Source organism: Dreissena polymorpha, chromosome 14 (assembly GCF_020536995.1).
Source record: "Dreissena polymorpha isolate Duluth1 chromosome 14, UMN_Dpol_1.0, whole genome shotgun sequence".
NCBI lineage: Eukaryota > Metazoa > Mollusca > Bivalvia > Myida > Dreissenidae > Dreissena > Dreissena polymorpha.
The window spans coordinates 71,911,409-71,936,648 of record NC_068368.1 but is presented as its reverse complement, the minus strand read 5'-3'; the positions used below and the strand labels follow the sequence as shown (position 1 = coordinate 71,936,648).

Sequence of the window (25,240 nt, the reverse complement as noted above, 5' to 3'; positions counted from 1 at the left end):
ATTTAGTCATTTTAATAATGTGATTTCTAATACCGTTTGATAGTGACGTGTGTTTTAGAGTAAATTTTCATAAGGTGTTAATTTAAAAAAATCGAAAATGTGACGCACTGTAGGTGGGCGGTCCGAGATGTGTGACAGTTTGTGACAGGGGGAGGGGTGTTACAAAAAATCAAAGAAAGCGTGACGTACTTTATGGACAGCCCCTCTGTACACAAATATCTTGTTTAAATATGTCCTATGTCCATAGTCTGATATAGATATTATATACTGTTTTCTCTATATAAAGAAAGTGCTTTTATCAGCAAATGGTTTACCAATCTTTTCTGAAAATTGTCGACCTGAAATGGCCCAAAAGTCAACCGGGGTGACTAGAAGCCGATTTATGTCGCCTTGGGGTGACTTCAAACCGTTTTTGTCAACCGGGGTTGACTAGAAGCCGATTCATGTCATACTTGGACGACATGAAGCCGATTCTAGTCACCCGGGGATGACTAGCGTCGGCTTGAAGACACCCAAGGGTGACGTGAATCGGCTTCTATTCACCCCCGACTGATTTCAAGCCGATTCAGGTCGCCAATGACCCAATGAGCGTTGCTTAATGGGTCAGTGTCGACCTGAAACGGCTTGAAGTCACCACAGGGTGACTAGAAGCCGATTCATGTCCCCCTGGGGTGATTTCAAGCTGACGCCAGTCTTCCCCGGGAGACTAGAAGCCGATTCATGTCACATTGGGGTGACATGAAGCCGATTCTAGTCACCCGGTGGTGACTAGCGTCGTCTTGAAGTCACCCCAGGGTGACATGAATCGGCTTCTAGTCACCCCGGATGACTGGTGGGCCATTTCAGGTCGACAATGACCCAATGAGCGAAAATAGACTGCATGATAAACTTCATTGTTTAAAAAAACACGGTTTTATATACAAATAAATGAAGTGGAACAATATATAAAATATTGGTCAAACTATTACAAACTGACTTCGAATATGTTTTGACACTTTGATTGGTAAGTAACCATTTCCACGATATAATTATGCCAGTTGTCCACAACACGCCATTAAAAATTCCAACACTCCGCATGTTACTGCTGCTATAAATTTAGTGGAACGTAACCATTCGTCTACTTCCTTAAAATGTTTCCAATATAATTTTCTGGATTTTCATTCTTTCGCTTTTGTTGAATTGTCACATAGAACTAAAGTGTTTATAAAACTTTCTTATGAATAACACAGATAAAACATTCAGTGAGAGCGGAAAAGAAGCCGCTAGGTAAATCTTTTATTTTGTTTGAAATAAAATGGGTGGGGAAATGAAGAAGTGGAACCAAACAATAGTCCTTCTTGAATGCTCTGAGCTTTTATGAGTACATACGTACAGCTCACAGTTCTTCTTGATAAAACTAAATTTCATGTAAAAACTTTATGTCTCACGTATGTCTATAAAATCAAGTTCGGCTAGATTGCACTTAATACCGGTACGCATTTGTTTACCACTATCAACAAAGTGGGGGTTCCCAATACTAAGGAAATATATAGGATAAAAAGGATTAGTAGGTGTTGCAGGTTAGGGTTAGGGTACGCTTTTCCGTTATTTTTTACGTAGGGGAAATCCGGGAATGTTCGGACATACGTATAAGTACGGACGCTGCCGGGAATTAATATTTTTAAACGAATATATGCATACATGTATTTGAAGCAGACTCGGACCAATTGCAGCATTTTCCCCTGCATTTGCACTTCCAAGTATCAATGACGTTATTACAAAAATTATGTGTATCCACATGCGCAAAAATCCATCCTTGTACTTTCTTTGAGTCACATACGAACATTCAAGCATCACACTTTGTAACGATCGTGGATCTGCTTTCAATAGATGGTATACCTGTGACTGTAATATTGTTTAAAACGCGCGAAACTATTATTTAATGTTGTTTTATATGAAAAAAATTAATATTTCACAGTTTTAAAAGGGAGGCAATATATAATTATCCAAATAAAATCGTCCGAGTTTACCCTACTGCAATACAGCAAAGTAGTTAAAACACGGACATACTATATCGGACTAATTTTATTCCACAGCTAAATGCATCAAAATAATATTCAATTAGCCTCATTATATAACATAATGCATCTCTAATTGAAGCAATGTTAATTATCATTGAAAGGGCATTTGAAGAAAACATCATAATTGGCCTTCCCCCCGCATTGCATACATTATCTTCAACCACTTGACCGCACCGTAATTGGTCCGCTCAAACGTGCATACAGCGATGCATGTTCAGCATTTTTAACGGAGAACCCATTACATCAGGTAACGAAGTATACCTTCCCCAGTCTATTTTCACGAGCATGGAACAACGCTGTGACATATGTAAATATACAGAATGGCTTTCAAGCATGAGGCATTGTACCATTCAACACAAAGGCATTCAACCCAAGAAGACTTACAGAGTTGCCTGTAATGTTGATCCGAATACGTGTTCTGCCAATGAGTCGCTACTAGGTTACAAAGCATCACTTGCTACATCCACTGACCAAGCAGTTCTTGCTTCAATTCCCGTCTCTTCTTTTAATGATGCTGAAGCGTCAGGATTGATCACCAGCCCAAGTTTTGAGTCTGTGGTTGACATGAGCTTTGATAGCGCATCTCCTCTACTCGATATCGCAGATCCACAACAACTTCTAGATCTGAAGTCATGCAGCGGACTTTCAGAGGAGGAGGAGGAGGTGAAGAAGACCTTACAGTGCTCAGCACCATTAATGCCCTGTTTCTACCGCCCATAACCACCGAAAGACCAGTCGGCCAGTCTTTACATGAAATTTGCATTTATGTAAGTCACAAGCTTTTGACTAGTGCAGACGTGCTACAGAAGCGTTTGAAGTTGGAAAAGAAACTTAGCAAAAGTGCCAAGTCTAAACCAAAGAAACAAATCTTGAGCGGAAAAAAGTAAGTGACGTAGGACCTAGCCTACAAAATATAATAGGCAAGCGTAAATAGACTGTTAAAACATCATCTCGTTACAACCCATTTCTCTTGAAAATTAAGTCGATAGAAATGTTTAATCAGCAAATAACAAATTTAAACAGATATAATAAAAAATAGATATAATACAATAACCAAGCTTCATAATCTATTTTTTTAAACAATTAATTGTCTGTATTTTCCCTATCAAAAATTTGATGTCGGTATTTTCACCCTGCCGTGTCCGTATTTATCCTATGCCGTCCGAATTATACCGATTTTCACTGATGTTAAAAACCGTGTTGTTTCTCGTTTTTAGACGAGAGCACATATCAATGTTGACAATAATATCCGAGGAAAAGGTTTTGCAAATGCATTCTTAAAAGACTGGCACCCGGTGTATTGGTAGCCCACTCATCACAACCTGTTGAGTAACGGGTTGAAGAAATTGTATTTTCCCGGATTTTCCCTACCGGTAAAGTGCAATTGCCCCTCGAGTTCAATCAACCTTATACATCACAACAAACAATACCTGTCATCATCAATATCAATTAGCGAGTCATTTGTGGAGAAATACTCATAACACAAACTTAACACAAAAACCATTATCAAACCAAAAACCAAAGTTTTTGAATTGACGATTCATTCTGTCTTACAGAGGTTCCGGAGAAAGCTGGTGTATAATGATTGGTTGATAAGACACCAGATCTATCTTGCGGAGAATTCCGGAGATAATCATTAGCGTATTTTCAAATTCCAAATACTTGTTTTTTTCCATAATATCATTATTATTCCAGCACACCATATCATGTAAGTTGTTTATATTTGCTCATTTATGATATATATGATATCATGGAGCTGCACATTTTGAGTGGTGAAATTGAAAGGTCAAGGTCATCCTTCAAGGTCAAAGGTCATATATATGGGGACATAGTGTTTCACAAACACATTGCTTGTTTTATGTCAGAAAATAGTTTATGTTGCTAATATTACCAATTAAAGTGACGCCTGGATACGGGGCGGTACGTTTCTATGAAAAATCTCGTTAGCAGTTGCAACTCCCAGTGACCTGGAGGGTCAATACCTGGGAGTTGGATAATACAAACAACTAAACAAAACAAATGAAATGTCGTCTTTTAGGGGACATTCTATGTTTTTCCCGTTTAGGACTTGGCTTGGCAGGGTGTGGGTATGAGCCAGCTTGCACATCACAAAAATGTCAATACATGACCAAAAAAACAGAGTTTTTTTTAGAAAAGAATTGGCTGAGGCTACACAGAATTAAGTGAACTTTTGTGTCCACACAATTTTACAATAAGTGCAGCATGTATTATCAACTAAAATAAGTGTTCAAATTTCACAAGTTTATGAGATCTTTCTAGGGAAAGTCTGTCAAAGTCAACATTTGTTTAAAGCTTTTCTGTTACTATTAACACATTAATCACCACATTCCTTGCTGTATAACTTAACAGATATCCTCTGATTCCCATGTATCTATTAATGAAACAAATAAAATAATTTCTGAATTAATGCAAATAATTCAGCAATAAATTATTGACCTTTAAAGATTCATTTAATACCTGTTATATCCATGCCAAAATTGTTTATTTACGGCGTAAACCACGCAAAGCCTACAGTTCCATACACACCCGCAAATTACATCCACTATGTGCGGTGTTTTCCTTTTATTGAGACATCACATTTAAAAAGCGAAAGAGATCAATTGCAATAGTCATTTGGCCAACTAAACTTCGAAAATTCGATTCACTGAACATATTTATACAAATTGAAACAGTAATTTAAATTTTTTATAACATTTTCTATGTACAATTTATCAAGTTTCTGTCTTATCTGTCAACCTTCATTTGAGCAACATTGGCACATGAAAGTGCTAAAGAATTGCAAAAACACAAACATTCTCAATTTGTTATAAAAAAATCGGCATATATGTTTCTATTAAAAGATATGATAAAATTAGCGTCCAATCAGACGGGGTATACCTACTGAACATGTGTATATCATGTCACCTATTTTCACCATTTACGTGCACCGATTGTACCATGAAACATTTTCTGAGAATAGGGCGGAAAAAAAAGAATTCTCTTTAAAATAAATCAAATACACGAAAGTGTTGTGTTTACACTAGCGCAGTCCTCTGCCTCACTTTGCAATTTATGTGTTTATGAAGTTTAATGAAGTGGGAAAAAAATGAATGGAATAGGGATAAATTTGGATTATTTCGGTTGAAGTAAGATTTTGAAATGCAATTAAACTTGTTTTTTTCTCATTTTAGTCGTGTCTGCATTTATTTTCAAGCTAGTGATGTTAGTGAAACAAAATACTCAGAGCGCATGCATGTGACGTCATCACAAGAGCTGTGTTCTTAATGTAAACATAGGGATCTAAATTAGGCTATGCTCAATATTAGGGAATTTCAAATAGTTGAGAGCAACTGAGCTAACTCAGTAACTGGTGTTCAGTCATTAAGGGTTTTAGTAAATTCCAAACTTTGGACTCCCCTTTACATGAGCTGCCAAAATGATGTTCAAAGAGAATAATGCTAATGTTCAAATTGTATTTGCAAGATGGCATGACTGTTTCAAAAAAAAAAATGAAATAGAATGAAACACATGTCTAACTAATTGAGTGTGTATTGATTTTGAGTTATGTTCTAATTAAAATGTATGTTTATTTTCAGTGCCAACTATTCTGTTCAAGCTGAAGCACCACCTGCACCAGACATGTAAGTATTGTCTAAAAGAGAAAGAGTGCTTATTAGCTATTTTTATTCACCAGACATTTAAGTGTTGTAACAATGAGTACAGGTGTTTATTAGCTATGGCGATGCACCAGACATGTAAGTGTCATCACAAAGGTGCTTATTAGCTATAGTGATGCACTAGGCATGCAAGTGTTGTAACAAATAAGGCAGGAACTTATTATCTATAGTCATGCAGCAGACATAAATAAGTTGTCATAAATAGGGTGTTATTGGTGGTTATTAGCTGTTGACAAACTAACAACATATTGAAATACCTTTTTTTGGAAGTGCTGTATGTGTTCTTGTTTTTTAACATTTTTATGCCCCCGAAGGAGGGCATATAGTGATCAGACCGTCCGTCTGTCTGTCTTTTCGTCACACTTTGCATTTAAGTTTCGAAAAATGCTCATAACTTCTATGTCGCTTCAGATAGCAACTTGATGTTTGGCATGCATGTGTATCTCATGGAGCTGCACATTTTGAGTGATGAAAGGTCAAGGTCATCCTTCAATGTCGAAGGTCAAATATATGGCTTCAAAGCGGCGCAGAAGGAGGCATTGTGTTTCTGACAAACACATCTCTTGTTTTACATTTGCTATTGTCATCTTGTAATACAACTTTAATGTATCCCAGTATATTTATTTAACATGTAGAATTTGCAGTAGACTAGCGGTGCGTTGATTTTAAAAAGTACAATGAAAAAATTAATAAATGTTTTTTTAATTACCATACCATAGGAAACGTTCAGCAGCAAAGCAGTTGATAGAGGTGTATTATTCCCAGCTTACAGACGGTTGTGGAAATGATCACTGTAGCAACGTTCATTGTGCCTCCTCACCTTACTTTGAACTCAGGGGGAAAGATTGTAATGCTCTTGCCGTGAAATCAATTGATCTCTACAAAGACAAGGCACAGCTTTGTGAACAAAACAAGAACAAGATTCCACGTAATGACGAACTTGTGGTTCCCGGTCCTTCTTCCCAGAAGAAGCCAGAGACTAGTGTGGTTCCAAAGACGTTATCGCTGACAGATGGTGTTGTACAAGAACATGCTACTGCTTCCACTTCAAATTCACCCCTTGGCGCATTTCCAAAATCAAAAACAGCAATAGCGACAGGTATTAGATGGGTTCATGAGTCAATGGGTTTAGATCACCAACAGTTTACTTATGTTCACTTTACAGTAGAACCGAAATGACTTGATTTTTCCATTGTCTTATTAGTTTTAACTCTTTATCATTAATAAAAATACTAACTGGTGAAAGTTTAGTAATTTATTGTCCCTACCAGTTTCAACGGAGGGGACTTATGGTTTGCGCTCTGTGCATCTGTCTGTCTGTCAAACTTTTCTGGATCCTGCGATAATTTTTAAAGTTCTTCATATTTTTCATGAAACTCGAAACATGGATAGATGGCCATATGGACATTATGCATGTCATTTCATTTTGTTCCTACGTCAAAAATTCTGGTTGCTATGGCAACAAATAAAAATATAATGATCTGACAATGGTGGAGCTGGTAGGGGACATATATTGCTTGGCAATAGTCTTGTTTCATAATGTATGATACAGAACTTTGGTTATAACAAACTAATGTTCGCTTTAATCAAATGGTATTTTTATATTGCAGTGACAAAAGAAACAGTATTTTTGAACAAGGAAAAATTAGACTCTATTCTGGATGAATGTAAGGAGATGCATTCTTGGTCATCACTGGTCAAAACGATTGGTCTTGTGTTTTCCAACCCAGATACTCTGCTCCAAAGTTTTCAGTGCAAAGAGCGGGATGATCAAATGGAAGTAGAACACGATAAGTTTATTGATATACAAAAAACAAAAGCGCAGACTTCGACTCTAGGAACTAAGATAAATGTTGATTTAGATTCCCTAAGAGAGGCATATAGCTCACTGGTTGGCATTCCAGATCTGCCATTCCAGAATGCACTCATTAACGCCATAGTGTCTTTGTCAAAAGCCATTGTGTTAGATTTAAGGTATAACAAACCAATAGAGAAGTGTCAGAATTACCTGAACATCTTTGTGATCATTATGGAGATCCCACTTCTACATAGCCCCGAGTTTATTGACTCCGCCTACCCTGAGTTCTGTAAAGCCCTCGGTCGAGTACCGCTTGCAGGGCAAAGTGAACTAGCTAAGTACTGGTCAAAGTTTAGTGCAGAAAGACTTCAGGAAATGGTGCAGTCATTACAACAATTGATCACTGTGAAGTTGTGTGACGCGGATGAATCCCGATGGTCAAACGGAGCTCATTTGAATGATGATGAAATCATCACTGGCCCAGTGCGTGTCATGAAAATTCTTTATTATGCAAGTTTATATGGTGGCGTCAGAGATTCAATTGAAATGCTAAAAACAGAGCAAAAGATAGTTGAATCTGAAAATGAACTTCAATCAGAATTGTTTGCTGGTGCTGGTGCTGTTGGCATGGACAGAGAAATCAAAGAGATCAGGCAAGCCAATGAAGACCCTCTAGGAAAAGAATTGGGAGTGCGGGCTGCAGACTGCAGAAAACCTCTTGTGCCCTTTGAAGATTTTGTAAATGAACTACTGAATGAGAAAATCAGTGTAGAGACAGACTATAAGTATAAGCTTGAGAGTGAAGGCGAAGACATAGCGCATATGGCGCAAGTAAAGTTCTCCTTTGCTAACCATAGTTTCATACTGAACATGCCCTCCAAACAGATGAGCCTGTACCTTGACAGTCGTGTCCAGATGTACAAGGAAAGGCGGTCATCGGTCATTCAGACGCTCATTCACGGATGGGCCATGATGCCGTTTCTACGGTTACGAGTGTCCAGGAACTCCTTAATCAATGATGCACTGGTTGCTGTGAGTACCATTTAGTGTTTCTTTGATAAACGTACATTTAAAGAAAGTGAACTTTTCTATGATTTTCAATGAACTTCAATGTTTCAGGTTTTTGCTGGATGTTCTTAGGCACAGCTTTCAAACGTTCTGTCATGCTGTTTAGTCAGACAAATGTGCATTAAGTCTATGCAAGCTGGCATTCTTATTTTATTTCTTGCAAGAAACTAGGATCTTAGCAAGTGCAGGACTTGCTGGCTTGTGCTTATTTTGATCACTGGTTATTATTTGATTAAATGGCATTTAACGTTAACTCCATTAACATTGTAAGCAATATAATTTATTGTCAAACTTTTCCAAAAGCATGTTCAGACTTCTAATATTATAGCCAAATACTGCTAGGACAAGAAAACATGCCAAAACCCTATAAAAAATAAGTGCACAGTGGCCTGGTGTCATAAATCAGATGAATGTTTCTATTCCAGTTGGAGATGATAGCCATGGAGAACCCGGCTGACCTCCGCAAGCAGCTGTATGTGGAGTTTGAGGGGGAGCAGGGGGTGGATGAGGGAGGGGTGTCAAAGGAGTTCTTCCAGCTCATTGTTGACGAAATCTTCAATGTGGACTTTGGTAAGACCTTGGCATTGGCTAAGTCTAAGAGATACACTGCCTATAAGTAAGTAGGAATGTCATCTGAGACCAAATAATACCTTCCGAACAAACATTCAAATATTCTAATGATCTCTTAAACACACTTCTAAATGAAAATTCCTATGAAGGTATATCTTATTGAGGTGATAAGCTGTGCTTAAAAGCATAACTCTTGCTTTCCTATTACTAGTATATTAGAGCTATTTCCCCATTGTTAATATTTGTACTTGAATGTTTATATAATGGGACATGTAATGCGAACACCTTTGGCAGATTGTTAGTTGGGAGATACTTTTATTATTTTCCCTAGTACTCCTACAGTTTTAATTAACCAGGTTTTCCGAAGGAAAAAACTGGTTATTAGATTGGCGAATGCGGGCGGGCTGGCGGGCGGGCGGAACAAGCTTGTCCGGGCCATAACTATGTCGTTCATTGTCAGATTTTAAAATCATTTGGCACATTTGTTCACCATCATTGGACGGTGTGTCGCGCGAAATAATTACGTCAATATCTCCAAGGTCAAGGTCACACTTTGAGTTCAAAGGTCAAAAATGGCCATAAATATGCTTGTCCTGGCCATAACTATGTCATTCATTGTGAGATTTTAAAATCATTTGGCACATTTGTTCACCATCATGGGACGGTGTGTCGCACGAAAGAATCACGTCAATATCTCCAATGTCAAGGTCGCCACGACTAAAAATAGATTTAAAAAAAAAAAAAAATTCAAAGGGGGTTAATTTTGTTTGTTCATTTCAAAAGTTCAGTTTCAGTTTTCTCCCTTTATCAGATTTTTTTTCACAATGAAAACCTGGTTTTGTGACAATTTTGTTCCTTGTTGAGTCTTAACCTAACATTCGCAAATATTGGTTGACATAAAATGGAGGCCAATTTTGATAACCAATTAATTTGCACGAGGCACAGAGCATTTGAAGTTAATTTGTTATACATAAACATCATTTTAACAAAGCTACACAATTTCAAAATTTAATATTATGATGTTGAAAAATATAACATTCAAATCCAACATTTAGATTCTAATATTGGTTCTGTTACAATTTTAAGGGGGTAAGTTCATAACTTCTCAACACAGAATATGTACTCTACATTTTATTTACACACTACAAGAATAAATATATACACCAATAATGTTTATTTGTTAACTGTCTTCACAATCTAGGTAAAATCCATTCTCTCTCAAACTGCCACCAACTCTCCCCATACTACTTGTATCTTTATATCTCTACATTCAATTCTACTCTCTCCCTCAGCTTCTCACTGAACCTGGCTTTTTATACAAATCTGCCCACCCTCCCATATTTGGATGTGTGGATTGTCACTCATAGGACCAAACATTTAATTGATTTTTATTATTACAACTGTTGAAGTATCTGCCAAGCAGACTCTGCAGAGCAACAGAACAGACCAGTCTATATTATGAAATGATGACCACATGGTATCCTGTTCTGATAACAAATGTCTACCATGCCCCGATGGCATCAAACAAAGCAGTCTAAATTTAGTTCATATACTAAAAATTACAACAGTTCACAACCAAAGAATTCAATAATTTTAAAGTTTATCAAGTATATCTCTCCAATTTAACTCTTAGCTTTCAGACTTTTTAAGGAAAGGTATAATAATTTGAGTTGCCTTTCATTGATGTATTGAATTATATGAAAATATTATGATGTAGTATGTAAATGGATCTGTGTGAGCTGACATCTTAGCAAAATATTTATTTGCTGAACATTTAACATTTCTGCAGTTAAATATTGTTTTTGATACCCTGTGCTTCATTGCAAACTTATAATACCAATTATACAAACTTGTATAGGGATGTTCACCTACAACACTGACACACACACATTCTGGTTCAACTCGATGTCCTTCGAAAATGACGGCCAGTTCACTCTGATTGGCATCGTGTTGGGTTTGGCTATTTACAACAGCACCATTGTGGACGTACACTTCCCGCCAGTCGTTTACCGCAAACTGGCTGGAAAACTGGGAACCTTCGCTGATATGAAGGATGTTGATCCGGTAATTTTATACTTAAATGTAGTAAGCTGCCTGATAACCTTGATAAGCCTGCCTATTAGTCTTTTGTTCAGCAGCATGAACATATCAGTTTATATTGTATGTCTTACAATATTTAAAAAAATCAATACCTTTAAACCATTTAAGTTTAAGAAGTAAGGTGAGATTAAATGTATGTAAGAATATTTTTCTAAACAGAAAATTAAATAAGGGGTTCTACGAGACACCATTGTACCTCACTTAATGAAGAACCTTGCTGTGGACGAAGCTCAAAAATTAAGAATGGGGGCCTTCACAAACTTGGATGATTTTTAGACTTAAATGTACGCCCTGTTATTTACTTGTAACAAACTATAAATTATTATTGTCCCCTACCGGTGAAACCGGAGGTGACTTATGGTTTGCACTCCGTCTGTCAGTCTGTCGGTAAGTCCGTCACACTTTTCTGGATCCTGCAACAACTTTAAAAGTTCTTAATATTTTTTCATGACACTTGAAACATGGATAGATGGCAATATGGAGATTATGCACGTCATTTCATTTTGTGCCTACGTCAAAAATTCTGGTTGCTATGGCAACAAATATTTTAAAAAAAATTACTGACAATGGTGGAGTTTCACTGGTAGGGGACCATATTGCTTGGCAATCTCTTGTCTTTTATTCTGTTCTTATGGAAAAGCATTGGAGCTTAGAGGTAGATTGCGGATAATTATATAACAGAAATAATCAGCACTTTGGGAAACGGGGCTTAATGCTTGTGCTTAAAGTGTCATGCAGATTAGCCTGTGCAGTCTGCAAAGACTTATCAGGGACAACATGTTCTGCATAGACCTGATTTTTGTTAAGACAAGCAGCCTTTTTAACAAAAAATTCCATAAAAGCAGATAGCATCTTCCCTGAATAGCCAGTGCAAACTGCACTGGCTAATCTGGGATGACACTTGAATCATATATGTTAAGCCCAATTTTCTCATTGCGAGGCTCACATGAATTCATCTCCAAATGTTTAAAATCCCTCAGACGCTTGCCCAGAGCCTGCATGAGATGCTGGACTATGGTGGGGAGGATTTTGAGGACGTGTTTATGCAAACATTCCTCATCAGCTACAAGGACGTTTTTGGCTCAACAATCACTCATGAGCTTAGAGAGAATGGCGACTCTATACCAGTCACGCAGGAAAACAAGAGGGTAAGTAACAACTCTATACCAGTCACTCAGCAGAATAAGACGATAAGTAACAAATCTATACCAGTCACACAACCAAATAAGTCGATAAGGAAGGGAAATAACGCTCTAGTCTCAGTCTGGGAAAACTGGGCTTAATGCATGTGCATATATTGTCCTCCCAGATAAGCCTGTCTTAATGCATGTGCATATATTGTCTTCCCAGATAAGCCTGTCTTAATGCATGTGCATATATTGTCCTCCCAGATAAGCTTGTCTTAATGCATGTGCATATATTGTCTTCCCAGATTAGCCTGTCTTAATGCATGTGCATATATTGTCCTCCCAGATTAGCCTGTCTTAATGCATGTGCATATATTGTCCTCCCAGATTAGCCTGTCTTAATGCATGTGCATATATTGTCTTCCCAGATTAGCCTGTCTTAATGAATGTGCATATATTGTCCTCCCAGATTAGCCTGTCTTAATACATGTGCATATATTGTCCTCCCAGATTAGCCTGTCTTAATGCATGTGCATATATTGTCCTCCCAGATTAGCCTGTCTTAATGCATGTGCATATATTGTCCTCCCAGATTAGCCTGTCTTAATGCATGTGCATATATTGTCCTCCCAGATTAGCCTGTCTTAATGCATGTGCATATATTGTCCTCCCAGATTAGCCTGTCTTAATGCATATGCATATATTGTCCTCCCAGATTGGCCTGTCTGCATAGGCTAATTAGGAACGACACCTTCCGCTTTTATGGAATTTTTTGTTTAGAGGAAGTCTCTTCTAAACAAAAATCCAGTTAGGCCAAAAGTGTCGTCCTTAATAAGCCTGTGCAAAATTGCACAGGCTGATCTCATCTGTGAGGACACTACGTTTATGCATTTAGCCCTGTTTTACCAGAATGAGACCCACTGTATTTGTTGGTCCGTCACTTTTTTGTTCGGTTGCCTTCTTAAATGAACTTCTTCCACATTTCTCAAACATTTAGATTAAAACTTTACATATCTGATCAACATTAAATGTAGATGTGCAAAACATGTTTCATGCACATTAAAAATACACAAATTCCTCAGTTATTTTTGCTTTTGCAAAGCTGACTAATTTGTACACGGTATGAGTATTTTGTAACTTGTGTTACAAAGCAGTTATATAGTTCTTCTGTTCAGCTTATATTTAATGAAAGAGGTTTTTTAATTTGTTGGGTTCTCTCATCATTAAAGATCTTACGAATTTAGATTAAGAATGCACTTGTTTGTTAAGAATAACATGTTAACTCTAAGTATGTTGATAAAAGTAATATGTTTATCCTAAAGTATGTTAATAAATTAAAGGACATGTGAAAGATAACAAATCCTTGTGTTTGTTATTTCATACAAAAAGAGATATGTACCTCGGTCTGGGAAAACGTGATTAAAGTCATGTACATAAAGTGTTGTCCAAGATTAGTGATTCAAGTCATGTACATAAAGTGTCGTCCAAGATTAGTGATTAAAGTCATGTACATAAAGTGTCGTCCAAGATTAGTGATTCAAGTCATGTACATAAAGTGTCGTCCAAGATTAGCCTGTGTAGATTAAAGTCATGTACATAAAGTATCATCCAAGACTAGCCTGTGTAGTCCTCACTGGCTAGTAGTCCTCACAGGCTAATCATGGAGGACACTTTCTGCCAAAAATTTTGGCTAAGAAGAGACTTACTTTAAACAAAAAATGCAAACAAAGTTGAAAGTGTTGTCCCTGATTAGCCTGTTACTTACTTCACAAGCTAATCTGAGACAACACTTGCATTTAACCCTTTCAGTGCTGGAACCGGATTTTGAAGGCCTTTGCAAACAGTTTGGATCCAGATGAGACGCCACAGAACGTGGCGTCTCATCAGGATCCAAACTGTTTGCTATTCTGATAGTATTCTTTGAAAAAAAATCGATGAAAATGCTAATTTTAGAAATTCAGCAGACAACATTTTAGCAGATGACAAATTTCCCAGCATGCAAAGGGTTAAACCCTGATGCAAGCTCATCATATAAGAAATCTCTAAATTTCAGGTGTTTGTGGACATGTATGCAGACTTCATCTTAAATAAGTCCATAGAGCGTCAGTTCAGGGCATTTAGAAGGGGCTTTGCCATGGTGACCAATGAGAGCCCTCTAAGGACATTGTTCAGACCAGACGAAGTGGAGCTGCTCATTTGTGGTAGTGAGGTGGGTACATCTTAGTTTCCTCATAAGAACATATGCAATTGCACTTCAGGAAGCAGTGTTAACATAGTAATATGATAGGTGGCTATTTTGACAATTTAAATCAACATTTTAATGTTTGAGACATAGAGTAATTGTATATAAGTATTTCTAATAATAATACACTGTAACTCCACTATATATCACGGTTCATTATATCGCGTTGTCCAATATATCGTGAATCAGCTATGGCTCCCAAAAATCTGCAGAGCATGATCACCAACTGACATGTTTTTATCTGAGAATTTGCTGGAAAATAAACGATTGTAGCTATTATTTTACCCTTTTTTTCACCCACACTATTTTCTGTATAATCCAACATTCATAAATCCAGTTTTGTCCAGATTGTTTGCTTTCATTGTACATCACTTTCACACTTGTGTACTGCTATAAACAATAACCCCACTTGCCAAACACAGGTTATATCGGGTGTCACCATTCTCTATTTAAATTGCTTTGAACTGCCAAAAACACACCTCTCCACACATGAAGGTGTATACAATTTTAACTGTAAATGTCACCGGTCATAACTGACCTATCTCAACAATCTTTGCGCGTTAGATACAGTGTTAAATACTTGCTTTTAATTTAGAGGTTAAGATCACTCAGTTTGTCAAAATGCACTACTATTAAAGCCCATGCTTTCCATAAGGATGAATGACGTCATATTTTACGTGGAGTCTATTTGTGCATGCTTTGTTGAAAAATAAAACTTGGCAATGGTTTTCGGATTACAAATTCAATTATACGCATTTGAAAATACTTAAATGGAATAATGTTTTGTGTAATACCAATGTATAACATATGGATATAACACATAATTCAATAAGGTAGGTAAATAGCGTGTTTAGAGATTTCCAAACAATGTCATTGCATACATATACATGAATTAATAAACTGACAACTTATATAGCGCCGTATACATCACAGTCGCGATCCTTGGACACCACTAACCATGATATATTGGAGTTGCAGTGTAATTAGTAATATTTAGCTTGACTATTTTATATGAAATATATATAGTGGAGCTATCCTACTCACCCCGGCGTCGGCGTTGCCGTGTCGGTTTGCATGCAAATGTTAAAGTTTGCGTACTACCCCAAATATTTTCAATGTCCCTTGACATATTGCTTTCATATTTTGCATACTTGTTAACAATCATGACCTTAACCTATAAACAAGAGCAGACAACTGTATCAAGCATTTTACAGAATTATGGCCCCTTTTATACTTAGAATATGCATATTATTAATAAATCTATAATAAAGTTTGACAAAACAACACTTACCTTCATACCACAATGCACTCCACCCAAACCATCCCCCACGCCCCCCCCCCCCCCCAGAACCCCCCAAACCCCCCAAACCCCCCAAATTTTTTTATTTTTTCTTCTTATTTTTGAAAGATCATCTATTAAATGATCACACACCCACATTATACCCCCCCCCCTTTCCATGATGGCTTACATTATACTGTCAAGCACTCAAGTAGTCGAGCGCGCTGTCCTCTGACAGCTCTTGTTAGTTTTCTACTTAATTTGATATGTACTTTGTTACAAGAAAAGCTGAAGTACATGCATGCTTTATATGATGATGTTGATTGGAATAAGCCAATCAAAACAGCATGAACATTATATCTTTGTATTGTTTTTTAGTTCAAATATGTTTTCTTTTCTTCAGGACTATGACTTTGTAGCCCTTGAAAATGCCTGTGATTATGATGGTGGATTTGACAAGAACTCACAAACTATACGGTATTATTCTGTCATGTGTTGTCTGTTATATTTATTGTTATATTAATAGTTTGATGTAAAAATCCATTGTTCAAATATTGAAATCACAATATATTTTTTTAAGCTCACCTGTCACGAAGTGACATAGTGAGCTTATGTGACCGTGTGATGTCCGGCGTCCATATGTGCGTGTGTGTGTGCGTGTGTTCGTCAACAATTTGTTTGTGTAGACAGTAGAGGTCACAGTTTTCATCCAATCTTTATGAAATTTGATCAGAATGTTTATCTTGATGAAATCTGGGTTGGGATTGTATTTGGGTCATCTGGGGTCAAAAACTAGATCACTAGGTCAAATAATAGAAAAACCTTGTGTAGACAATAGAGGTCACACTTTTCATCCAATCTTTAGGAAATTTGATCAGAATATTTATCTTGATAAAATCTGGGTTGGGATTGTATTTGGGTCATCTGGGGTCAAAAACTAGGTCACTAGGTCAAATAATAGAAAAACCTTGTGTAGACAATAGAGGTCACAGTTTTCATCCAATCTTTATGAAATTTGGTCAGAATGTATATCTTGATGAAATCTGGGTTGGGATTGTATTTGGGTTCAAAAACTAGGTCACTAGGTCAAATAATAGAAAAACCTTTAACAGCATAATTAATTGTTTTTCACTAAGTGTATAATAATAATTTATATATCAGATTAAAGAGAATTAAATTTTCTTTATTATGGTTTTTATTTCATGAAAATCCATAAAGGATAAGTGTTATTAATCGTTGCTTAATTATTGAACAATGCGTATTATCAGTGTGTTCACACGTCCGCGGTAGAGTGCAATATGGCGGACACGGTTTGGTGATGGTGGGTATTTTCCACATGTTTTGCGGTGAGGTAAATCCTTATGAATATTTATGAAGTGAAATTAACCAATCGGAGGAGGAATTCCTCTTCATGATGATGCAACTTCCGTTAAAATCGGCTTGTAAACAATTGTGTTAGAATGGACCAAAGTCTGCTTGAATTTGTCGGAAACTTAATCGGTATGTATCAATAGAAGTTATATCGTTTAAAAGTACATACTCTAAGCTTTAATTTATTTTGATATATTTCATGACCAAATCGGTTTACGTTTACCCCAGCGCATTTTTGTTCAAAGTTCAGTGGTTACAAAAATCCCGAAATCTTCTACGGTGAATGGCCGCAATGTTGAATTTCCTTCTCTTAGCAAAAAATTAACTAAAAATTCACAGAATAAAGCCTTATTAAGCAAAAGAAAAACACTACAGTCAGAATGTTTATCTTAATAATATCTTATTTTGGATTGTATATGGGTCATCTGGGGTCAAAAATTAGGTCACCGGGCCAATTCTAGTAAAACCTTGTGTCACAGTTTTCGTCATATCTTAATTAAATTTTGTCAGATGAATCAATGAAATCTGGCTTGGGATTGTATATGGGTCTGATAGAATTTAAGTTGATGTAGCAAGGTAAGTCAGGTGAGCGATTCAGGGCCATCATGGCCCTCTTGTCATAATATTTGTTTGATGTCTTGAAATGGCCATAAGATGATAAAAAGATTGCAACAACAAACCAATTTATTACTTCTACAAAGCAATGTTTTAAAAATGCCAGCAGACTGCTTGAATGTGCTTGCCTGGTTGGGACTGATGGCTCATTTGTTGTAAACATTTATACCCTTGGATAAAATTGGAAAGGCATGGCTATACTTGTTCAAACCTCAGGTTAATTGCAATTCCTTGGATATACTTGTAGAGACTTTTGGGAGGCAGTTCACAGTTTTACAGACGCTCAGAAGCGTCAGCTGGTTCAGTTTACGACGGGCACGGACCGGGTACCAGTTGGTGGGCTCTCCAAACTCAAACTGATCATCGCACGCAATGGACCCGACTCCGACAGGTGCATTGGGGTTCTATACAATAGATGTTATTCAGAACTGTTTATGCCCCCGGTAGGGTGGCATATAGCAGTTGAACTGTCCATCAGTCTGTCTGTCCGTCCGTCCGAAAACTTTAAAATTGGCCATAACTTTTGCAATATTGAAGATAGCAACTTGATATTTGGCATGGATGTGTATCTCATGAAGCTGCACATGTTGAGTGGTGAAAGGTCAAGGTTATCCTTCAATGTCAAAGGTCAAAACACAATCCAAGGGAAGTAATAGGCTTTTAAGGGAGATGATTTCTATACCTGCCAAATGATAAATAGTAATTTTATTTCAAAGTGGCGCTGTAGGGGGCATTGTGTTTCTGACGAACACAACTCTTGTTTTTTCTTCTTATTTACATAAAGTACATATACAAAACCTAAATATGCACAGTTTTGTATTGTCTTTCAAAGGAATGTTATCTCATATATTTTGTTATAATGAAATATTCATATGACAAAGTGAAAAGTTGCTTGTGTGGAGAGATTGGATGAGCTGAATAAAGTCCATTTAGCTCCTCTCTAAATGTAGTTAAATTCAACCCACTTAAGAACACTATGCAAGCTAAACTCCACATGTTCTTTCATAGGGTTATCAACAAATATCATTTAATATCAAAATGAAATGATGAGAAGAATCAAATGAAACTTGACACTAGATTGATTTGCAATTCTGAAATGCATCCATGAAAATTATCAATCAGGCAGCGTGACGTCAGTTTTTCTAGAGAAAAAAGTAATTAGTTTCAAGTGTGCCAATAAAAAACAACAACTTCTATTCAAGCCCTTTTCAATATTTTCCATGTAGGGATTACAATGTTGTGGTAATATTGAGTACGGTACATATGATTGACATTAGTAAGATGAGCTTGAAACTACTGTGTCTGACATGGAAATGATAGGCAGATATGACACTTGCCATGCTGCTCTATCAATATCACATATAAATGATATAATAGAGTTGGTCTCTGGGAAAATCAGACTTCATGCATGTTCGTCAAGTGTTATTCTAGTTTAACTTCGGATGACAATTTCCGTCTAGACTGGAATTTTGTGTAGAAGAGACTTCCTTTTAACAAACAATTCCGTAAACTCAAGGCTCCCTCTCGCTCAACATTTTCTTTAGCCAAATTTACCTTTGTATGTCTTAATTCTTATTATTTTGGATATTTTATGGGTGATAATGCAGAAAAATGTCCTTATTTGTAGCCATTGGCTTATTTGGCAAATGGCAGAGTAAACCCTGAAACTCTGAAAGTGACGTCCTACATTAGACTGCATGCACATAGTTTCCCTAAATGCTGCTCAATGCCATGTTCCCCTCTGCAGGTTACCGACAGCACACACGTGCTTCAATGTTCTCCTGCTGCCAGACTACCAGAACAAAGACAAGCTGAAAGAGCGACTCCTCAAGGCCATCACATACTCGAAAGGCTTCGGGCTTCTCTGAACACACTGCGTCTGTGATATATTTAACAATTAACATCATGTTTCAACAGGACAAGGCTGGAAAAAACATATATAGCTTTGCTTGTCCATTGTGCAAAATATCTGATTGCTTTCTTTGTCCTTTAATGTCAAATGTTTTATGATATCAATTATTGATAAGGGCTGAATTCACAAAGCACCTATGGGATATCTTAAGGGCAAATTTCAGATCAAATGTGTCTTGTTCTGTGATATTGGGCAAAATGCATGTGCGTAAAGTGTTGTCCCAGATTAGCCTGTGCAGTCTGCACAGGCTAATCAGGGACGACACTTTCCGCTTTAATGGTACATGTATTTTTCGTTTAAATGAAGTCCTTTTTTTTACCCCAAATCTAGTTTAAGTGAAAAGTGTCGTCCCTGATTAGCCTGTGCGGACTGCACAGGCTTATCTGGGACGACACTTTACGCTCATGCATTATGCCCAGTTTTCTCAGAATATGACACAAATTTTCTGTAAGATATGTGATGATTTTTGCTTACAAATGGTTAAAATATTACTCACCAAAGTAATATTAACTCTTTGCTACATAAATATTATAATAACTTAAAAAAAGCAAATGAAGAAACTTACAGAACTTTATGAATTTAAGGAATGTCCTTTAATATTCTGTAAGAAGCTTTGTGATTATGGGCCCAGAAGCTAAATAATGAGGGCTGCCTCTCTCTGTTTGTCTACCATTACGTGTCCATGGATTTGATATAAATTGATTGAATAATACAACCATGTGCTTTTATTTTCCACTGAAGGACAGTCCTTGGTTGACATATTGCAACTTGACAATTTATATACTGATTCCTTTAACCAGTTCAATTCCTTTGTCCTTGCATATGGCAAACTGGGCAATATATGAGTTTAATTTTGCCACCCTTGCTTTTAAGAAATTTACAGATAGAGTCACAAAACTTGTGCATTGATTTGATGGTTTTTTGTTGTTGTTTTTGTTGACGAAAGCTATTAAGTGTCTATCAAATTGTACACTATTATTTACACTATTATTTAGACGTTGTTCATGTGCTATTTTCTTTATCTTTTTATTTTATTGAAATGGAAATTTTGGTTTGTGCAAAAGAGTGATTACTTTTGCTTGATTACAGTGCAAATAATTCCAAATATGTTAATAATTTAAATGTGTACGCATTATTTGCATTCATCATAAATAATAATACATTTTTAAGGAAAAATTCTGTGTAAGAAACACTCTGGCCACATATAGCAGAACATTCATATTTGCATGATGTGGGTCAAGCGATTATTCATCTTTTCAAAAAATGTGTTTGTCTAGTTTTGCTAACTGTAGGTTTTGCTAACTGAAGTTAAAACATTGGTCTTGATTTGATTTGTGGAAAAATATGCCTTTTATTATGTTTATTTCACTGAGAAGACTAGTTGGTTACGGTTTACTTCAATCATGCCAGTACAATAAACAAACTTGCTAGAGAAATAGTGCACTAGTATTAAAAGCCGAGTTTGGTCATTTATCCATTTCTCATCTGTAAGTTCAGTTCACAAGGGCAACATTTAAAATGTTTGCCAAGTTGAAAATGTGCGTTTTTTCCATTAAATGTATGACATGTATTTCCATTAAATGTATAAATGCTCACTTATCTTGCTTCTCATAACGTACTTTGTAAATGTTTAATTTAGTGATTTCTTATATGATGTATGTGTATTATTAATGAGGATTTAGGAAGGCATGTCAGGAGCTACCCTCTCCCCTATAGTCATGTGAGGTTTGGTGGTCTCGGTAGCCCACAAGGTAGTTCCTTACTGTGCGAATGCATGGCACCGTTAATGTACCGTTACTTGTTGAAATATCAAATATCCACTTATTGTGTGTTTGGTTTAATTCCAACTTAAGATGTATTTATTAATAACATGTTACATGCCATGTTTATGTTTTCATACAGTAAAAGTAAGCTGAAGATTTGGCTGTGCAGAATATCTATGTATTGGTTGGACTAACATGTCACATATCTGAGAATTCTTGCTAAATGAGTTTATTGGTATATATGTTTTAAAGTATTTTGTATATTTCATTTATATTATTACTCCAGATGTATAAGCACGTATAGCTTTTGTACAGCCATGCTCAAACATTGAATGAAGTTTAAATTCTAACTGCAACTTTCTACCAATTTTAAGAATGCTAGTTTTGCTGTGTGTCTCCTCTTAATAGCAGTTTCCTTATTTGTCCACTCTTGATAACATTAACACTCTTTGTCCACTCTTGATAACATTTACTAGTAAACTTATTTGTCCACTCTTGATAACATTTACTGTATTTGTCCACTCTTGATTACAGTAACCTTATTTGTCCACTCTTGATAATATTTACTGTATTTGTCCACTCTTGATTACAGTAACCTTATTTGTCCACTCTTGATAACATTTACTGTATTTGTCCACTCCTGATAACAGTAACTGTATTTTTCCACTCTTGATAACAGTTACTGTATTGTTCTGCTCTTGCAAACACCACTCTTAAAATAATTGCTTTAACCAGTTGTGAAATAAAATCTGATCATACACTCAAAATAAACAAGTGCAATTTTGACTGTAACTTGTTATCACATTGTATATTGGATATTTTGATAAATCTTGATGGTTAAATATATATTTGTTCTGATTTAATGATTTATATGATTTAATAGTATTTCAAATACTATTATTGTTATAAAATATGTTTGTTGTGCATTAATAGTTTTAATGTGAAAGATGTAAGTGTTTTAAGATAAAAAAGGGTGAATATTGTGTACATTTTGATAGTTTTGATTGAATGGTCAATTATGGACATTTTCTTGTATGAACTTTTGTACTTTTGTGTGGACTGTTATTCTTCTGTACAGTATAGCTAAGACGAAACATTTTGGAACTTGCAGGTTTTTATAATTATTTTAAGTAGAATAGACCAGTGTTCCGTATGAACCAATTACCACTTAAATACTTATTTTCAGCCATTTGTAGTCCCGTAGAAATATAAATTTAATTTAAGACTTTTCTTACTAAATTCAAGTTTTTAAGGCTAAATATCCAAACCTTAGATACTGAGGAGCAGCAAACAGCATAAAACCTGAACAGACTGCAAGTTACTCGTAGGCTGTTCTGGTTTTATGCTGTTTGCACATAGCCATTTTCACTGTGCTTCTAAGTGGGAAAGTGTTATATACATGTTCCCGATTATTCACTAGACATCATTTCTAAATTTTTCACTGGCTCAAGGTGATTCCAGTTTCTTTATTGGCATCCACTATCATTCAATATACATACCCAGAATTATAAATAATTAAGTTAATGCCATATTCTTACCATTTGTTTCACTTAAGCTATACTGACCTGCTATGGTTCATGATGATGTACAGATTTCCGCTTGAAATATTGTTAACTGCAGCCTCTATATGTGTAAATGTTTATTGTAAAAGCATTGTCTTAACTTGTGAAAAAAATGCCATGTTCTATGCATAACTGAAAAGGAACAATCATTGTAATAAGGCATTGTTTAGTTGTGGTTTAGGACATGTTATTTTTTGTTTAGATGTATTCATGCTTGGTGTAGTGTTCTTTGATACTGACTGGTAACCATTCAAAGTTGGACATAACAGCTTCAATTATTCTTGCATAAATTCTTAAAAGAATATACATAAGAACAAATAGCAGCTTAGTACCTATAAAATGAAACATGAAAATGTATACACATGTATTCACTTGTTGATACCAATTTTCAAGAGACCCGTAATTGATAAGCACGTATATCTACAATTTTTTGGTTTCATTAATTTAGAGGTGATCTTGACAAACTTTGCTTTAATTCAGGTGCATGAACGAAGCATTGCACAGAAGCAAAAAGTGTCGTGCCTGATTAGCCAGTGCTAAGCCAGTTTGGACTGTGGATGCCAGAGCTCCAGATAAGGATTTAGTGTAAAGGGTATTTCACCCACTGATATTATTGTTAAAGCGTATTTTACTCCTTTGTTTCAGCCATAAAGGGTATTTAGAGGAATATTTAGGGGTATTTTCCATTTCCATAGAAAACTGTCAAAGTAAATGGCATGTTTAATCTAGAAATATTATTATTTGTTATTTATATTATTAAATGCAAACAGAATGAATTTAAAATGATTATATGAACAGACTTTGTCTAAAAATATTTCCGCAGGAGCCGCTGGTCGCTTAAAACGTCCCTTTTTTGATCCACAAACATTTTTATTACAAGCTTATTTTGTTTGACTTACTTTTGATTCAAAGATTAACACTAAAAACTCAACTGGATGATTGGTTAAACCGGTTATGCACTTAATAAATTTAAAATACGTACCAAGATTGAATTGCGTTTTGTTACATACTGGGCGGATTTTTATTGCGTTGTTTTATTTTTTCAATGCGTAAATATGCAGATACGCCTCTTATCTGGAGCTCTGGTGCAGGCTAGACTGAGACATCACTTCAACATATGCATTAACCCAGTTTTTCCAGAGCACAACTCAATTTTACTATATTACTCGCTTCCTTCTCTTAGCATGTGTATATTTAAATGTCCTTAAAAAAAACAATAAACTAACAACAATATTCTGATACAAAATCTATTTAAACTTAAGATATTAGCCATAACTCAAAATTACAGACACAATTGTAATATTGCCATTCTAAGCTTTATGTGAACTTTTCATCTTTACACCATACCTTAGGTTAATGTCTCAAAATCAGTCATTGTCATTTCTTTTGTATTTTTCAAGAAGGCTGCTGTGTTTATTTTTTTGTTCCTATGTTATTTGCAGCTATCACTTACTTTAAATCCTGGCTGTTTACGTGCCAAGTGGCTTAAGTGTTCTTCACACAATTTGCATAATGAATAATGCTGACATAAGAAAGTTTACTACACAATGAACATAATGCTTGCATAGGAAAGTTTAATAGTTGTTGCTCTTCTTTGATGCAGTTTGCAAAAATTGTTCTCAAACATATTGTCGAGTTCTTTTAGTTCCATAATTCCATGTGTGCTGAATTTTTTGTTTGTTCGTTGGATACGTTTTTTTCATATCAACATAAATATATATTTTTTTTAAACAAAACCTTTTTTTTTTTAATCTGTAGAATACTATTATTATTTTAGCTTCCACTATTTACCCATGAAGAACTACTATTTATAATGAAATTATTCTTAGAGGAAAATACTGCGATCAGATAATCTTATTTTTCTACAGAAATACAATGTCACCAAGCCTTTAAATACAATGGTAAGATACATTTCCTCAGTTTTTGTTGATGCTAGCCCTATTTTATGCTAGTGTTCAGTATATTGTCATCATCTCCATATCCCATGTACACTCTATGTTGCTGTTGCTTTTTGTGCTTTTATTTTTGGAAACTATGTCTTTGTTATGTTCTTGAGTGGAAGAAATACATACTGTTAGTATTAAAACAATGATTTA

The 25,240-nt window shown here is 35.8% G+C and overlaps 1 protein-coding gene across 1 annotated transcript; it reads left to right on the top strand.

Annotated features, from left to right (window-relative positions):
• The first annotated feature begins 1,104 nt into the window (after nt 1-1,104).
• LOC127858133 (ubiquitin-protein ligase E3A-like) lies at nt 1,105-25,240 on the top strand. Its single transcript, XM_052395034.1, has 11 exons — nt 1,105-1,266; nt 5,657-5,701; nt 6,457-6,836; nt 7,348-8,567; nt 9,029-9,173; nt 11,032-11,237; nt 12,254-12,421; nt 14,454-14,609; nt 16,325-16,398; nt 18,155-18,298; nt 19,655-25,240. The coding sequence occupies exons 1-11, from the start codon at nt 1,217-1,219 to the stop codon at nt 19,773-19,775; spliced, it is 2,709 nt and encodes a 902-aa protein (XP_052250994.1). The 5' UTR covers nt 1,105-1,216; the 3' UTR covers nt 19,776-25,240.

Excerpts from the sequence above, each read along its gene's own strand:
- LOC127858133 (XM_052395034.1), top strand. The coding sequence starts at position 1,217 with ATGAATAACACAGATAAAACATTCAGTGAGAGCGGAAAAGAAGCCGCT. Across the intron at positions 9,174-11,031 it reads AATCTTCAATGTGGACTTTG|GGATGTTCACCTACAACACT; the intron begins GTAAGACCTTGG and ends AAACTTGTATAG. Across the intron at positions 12,422-14,453 it reads TCACGCAGGAAAACAAGAGG|GTGTTTGTGGACATGTATGC; the intron begins GTAAGTAACAAC and ends TCTAAATTTCAG.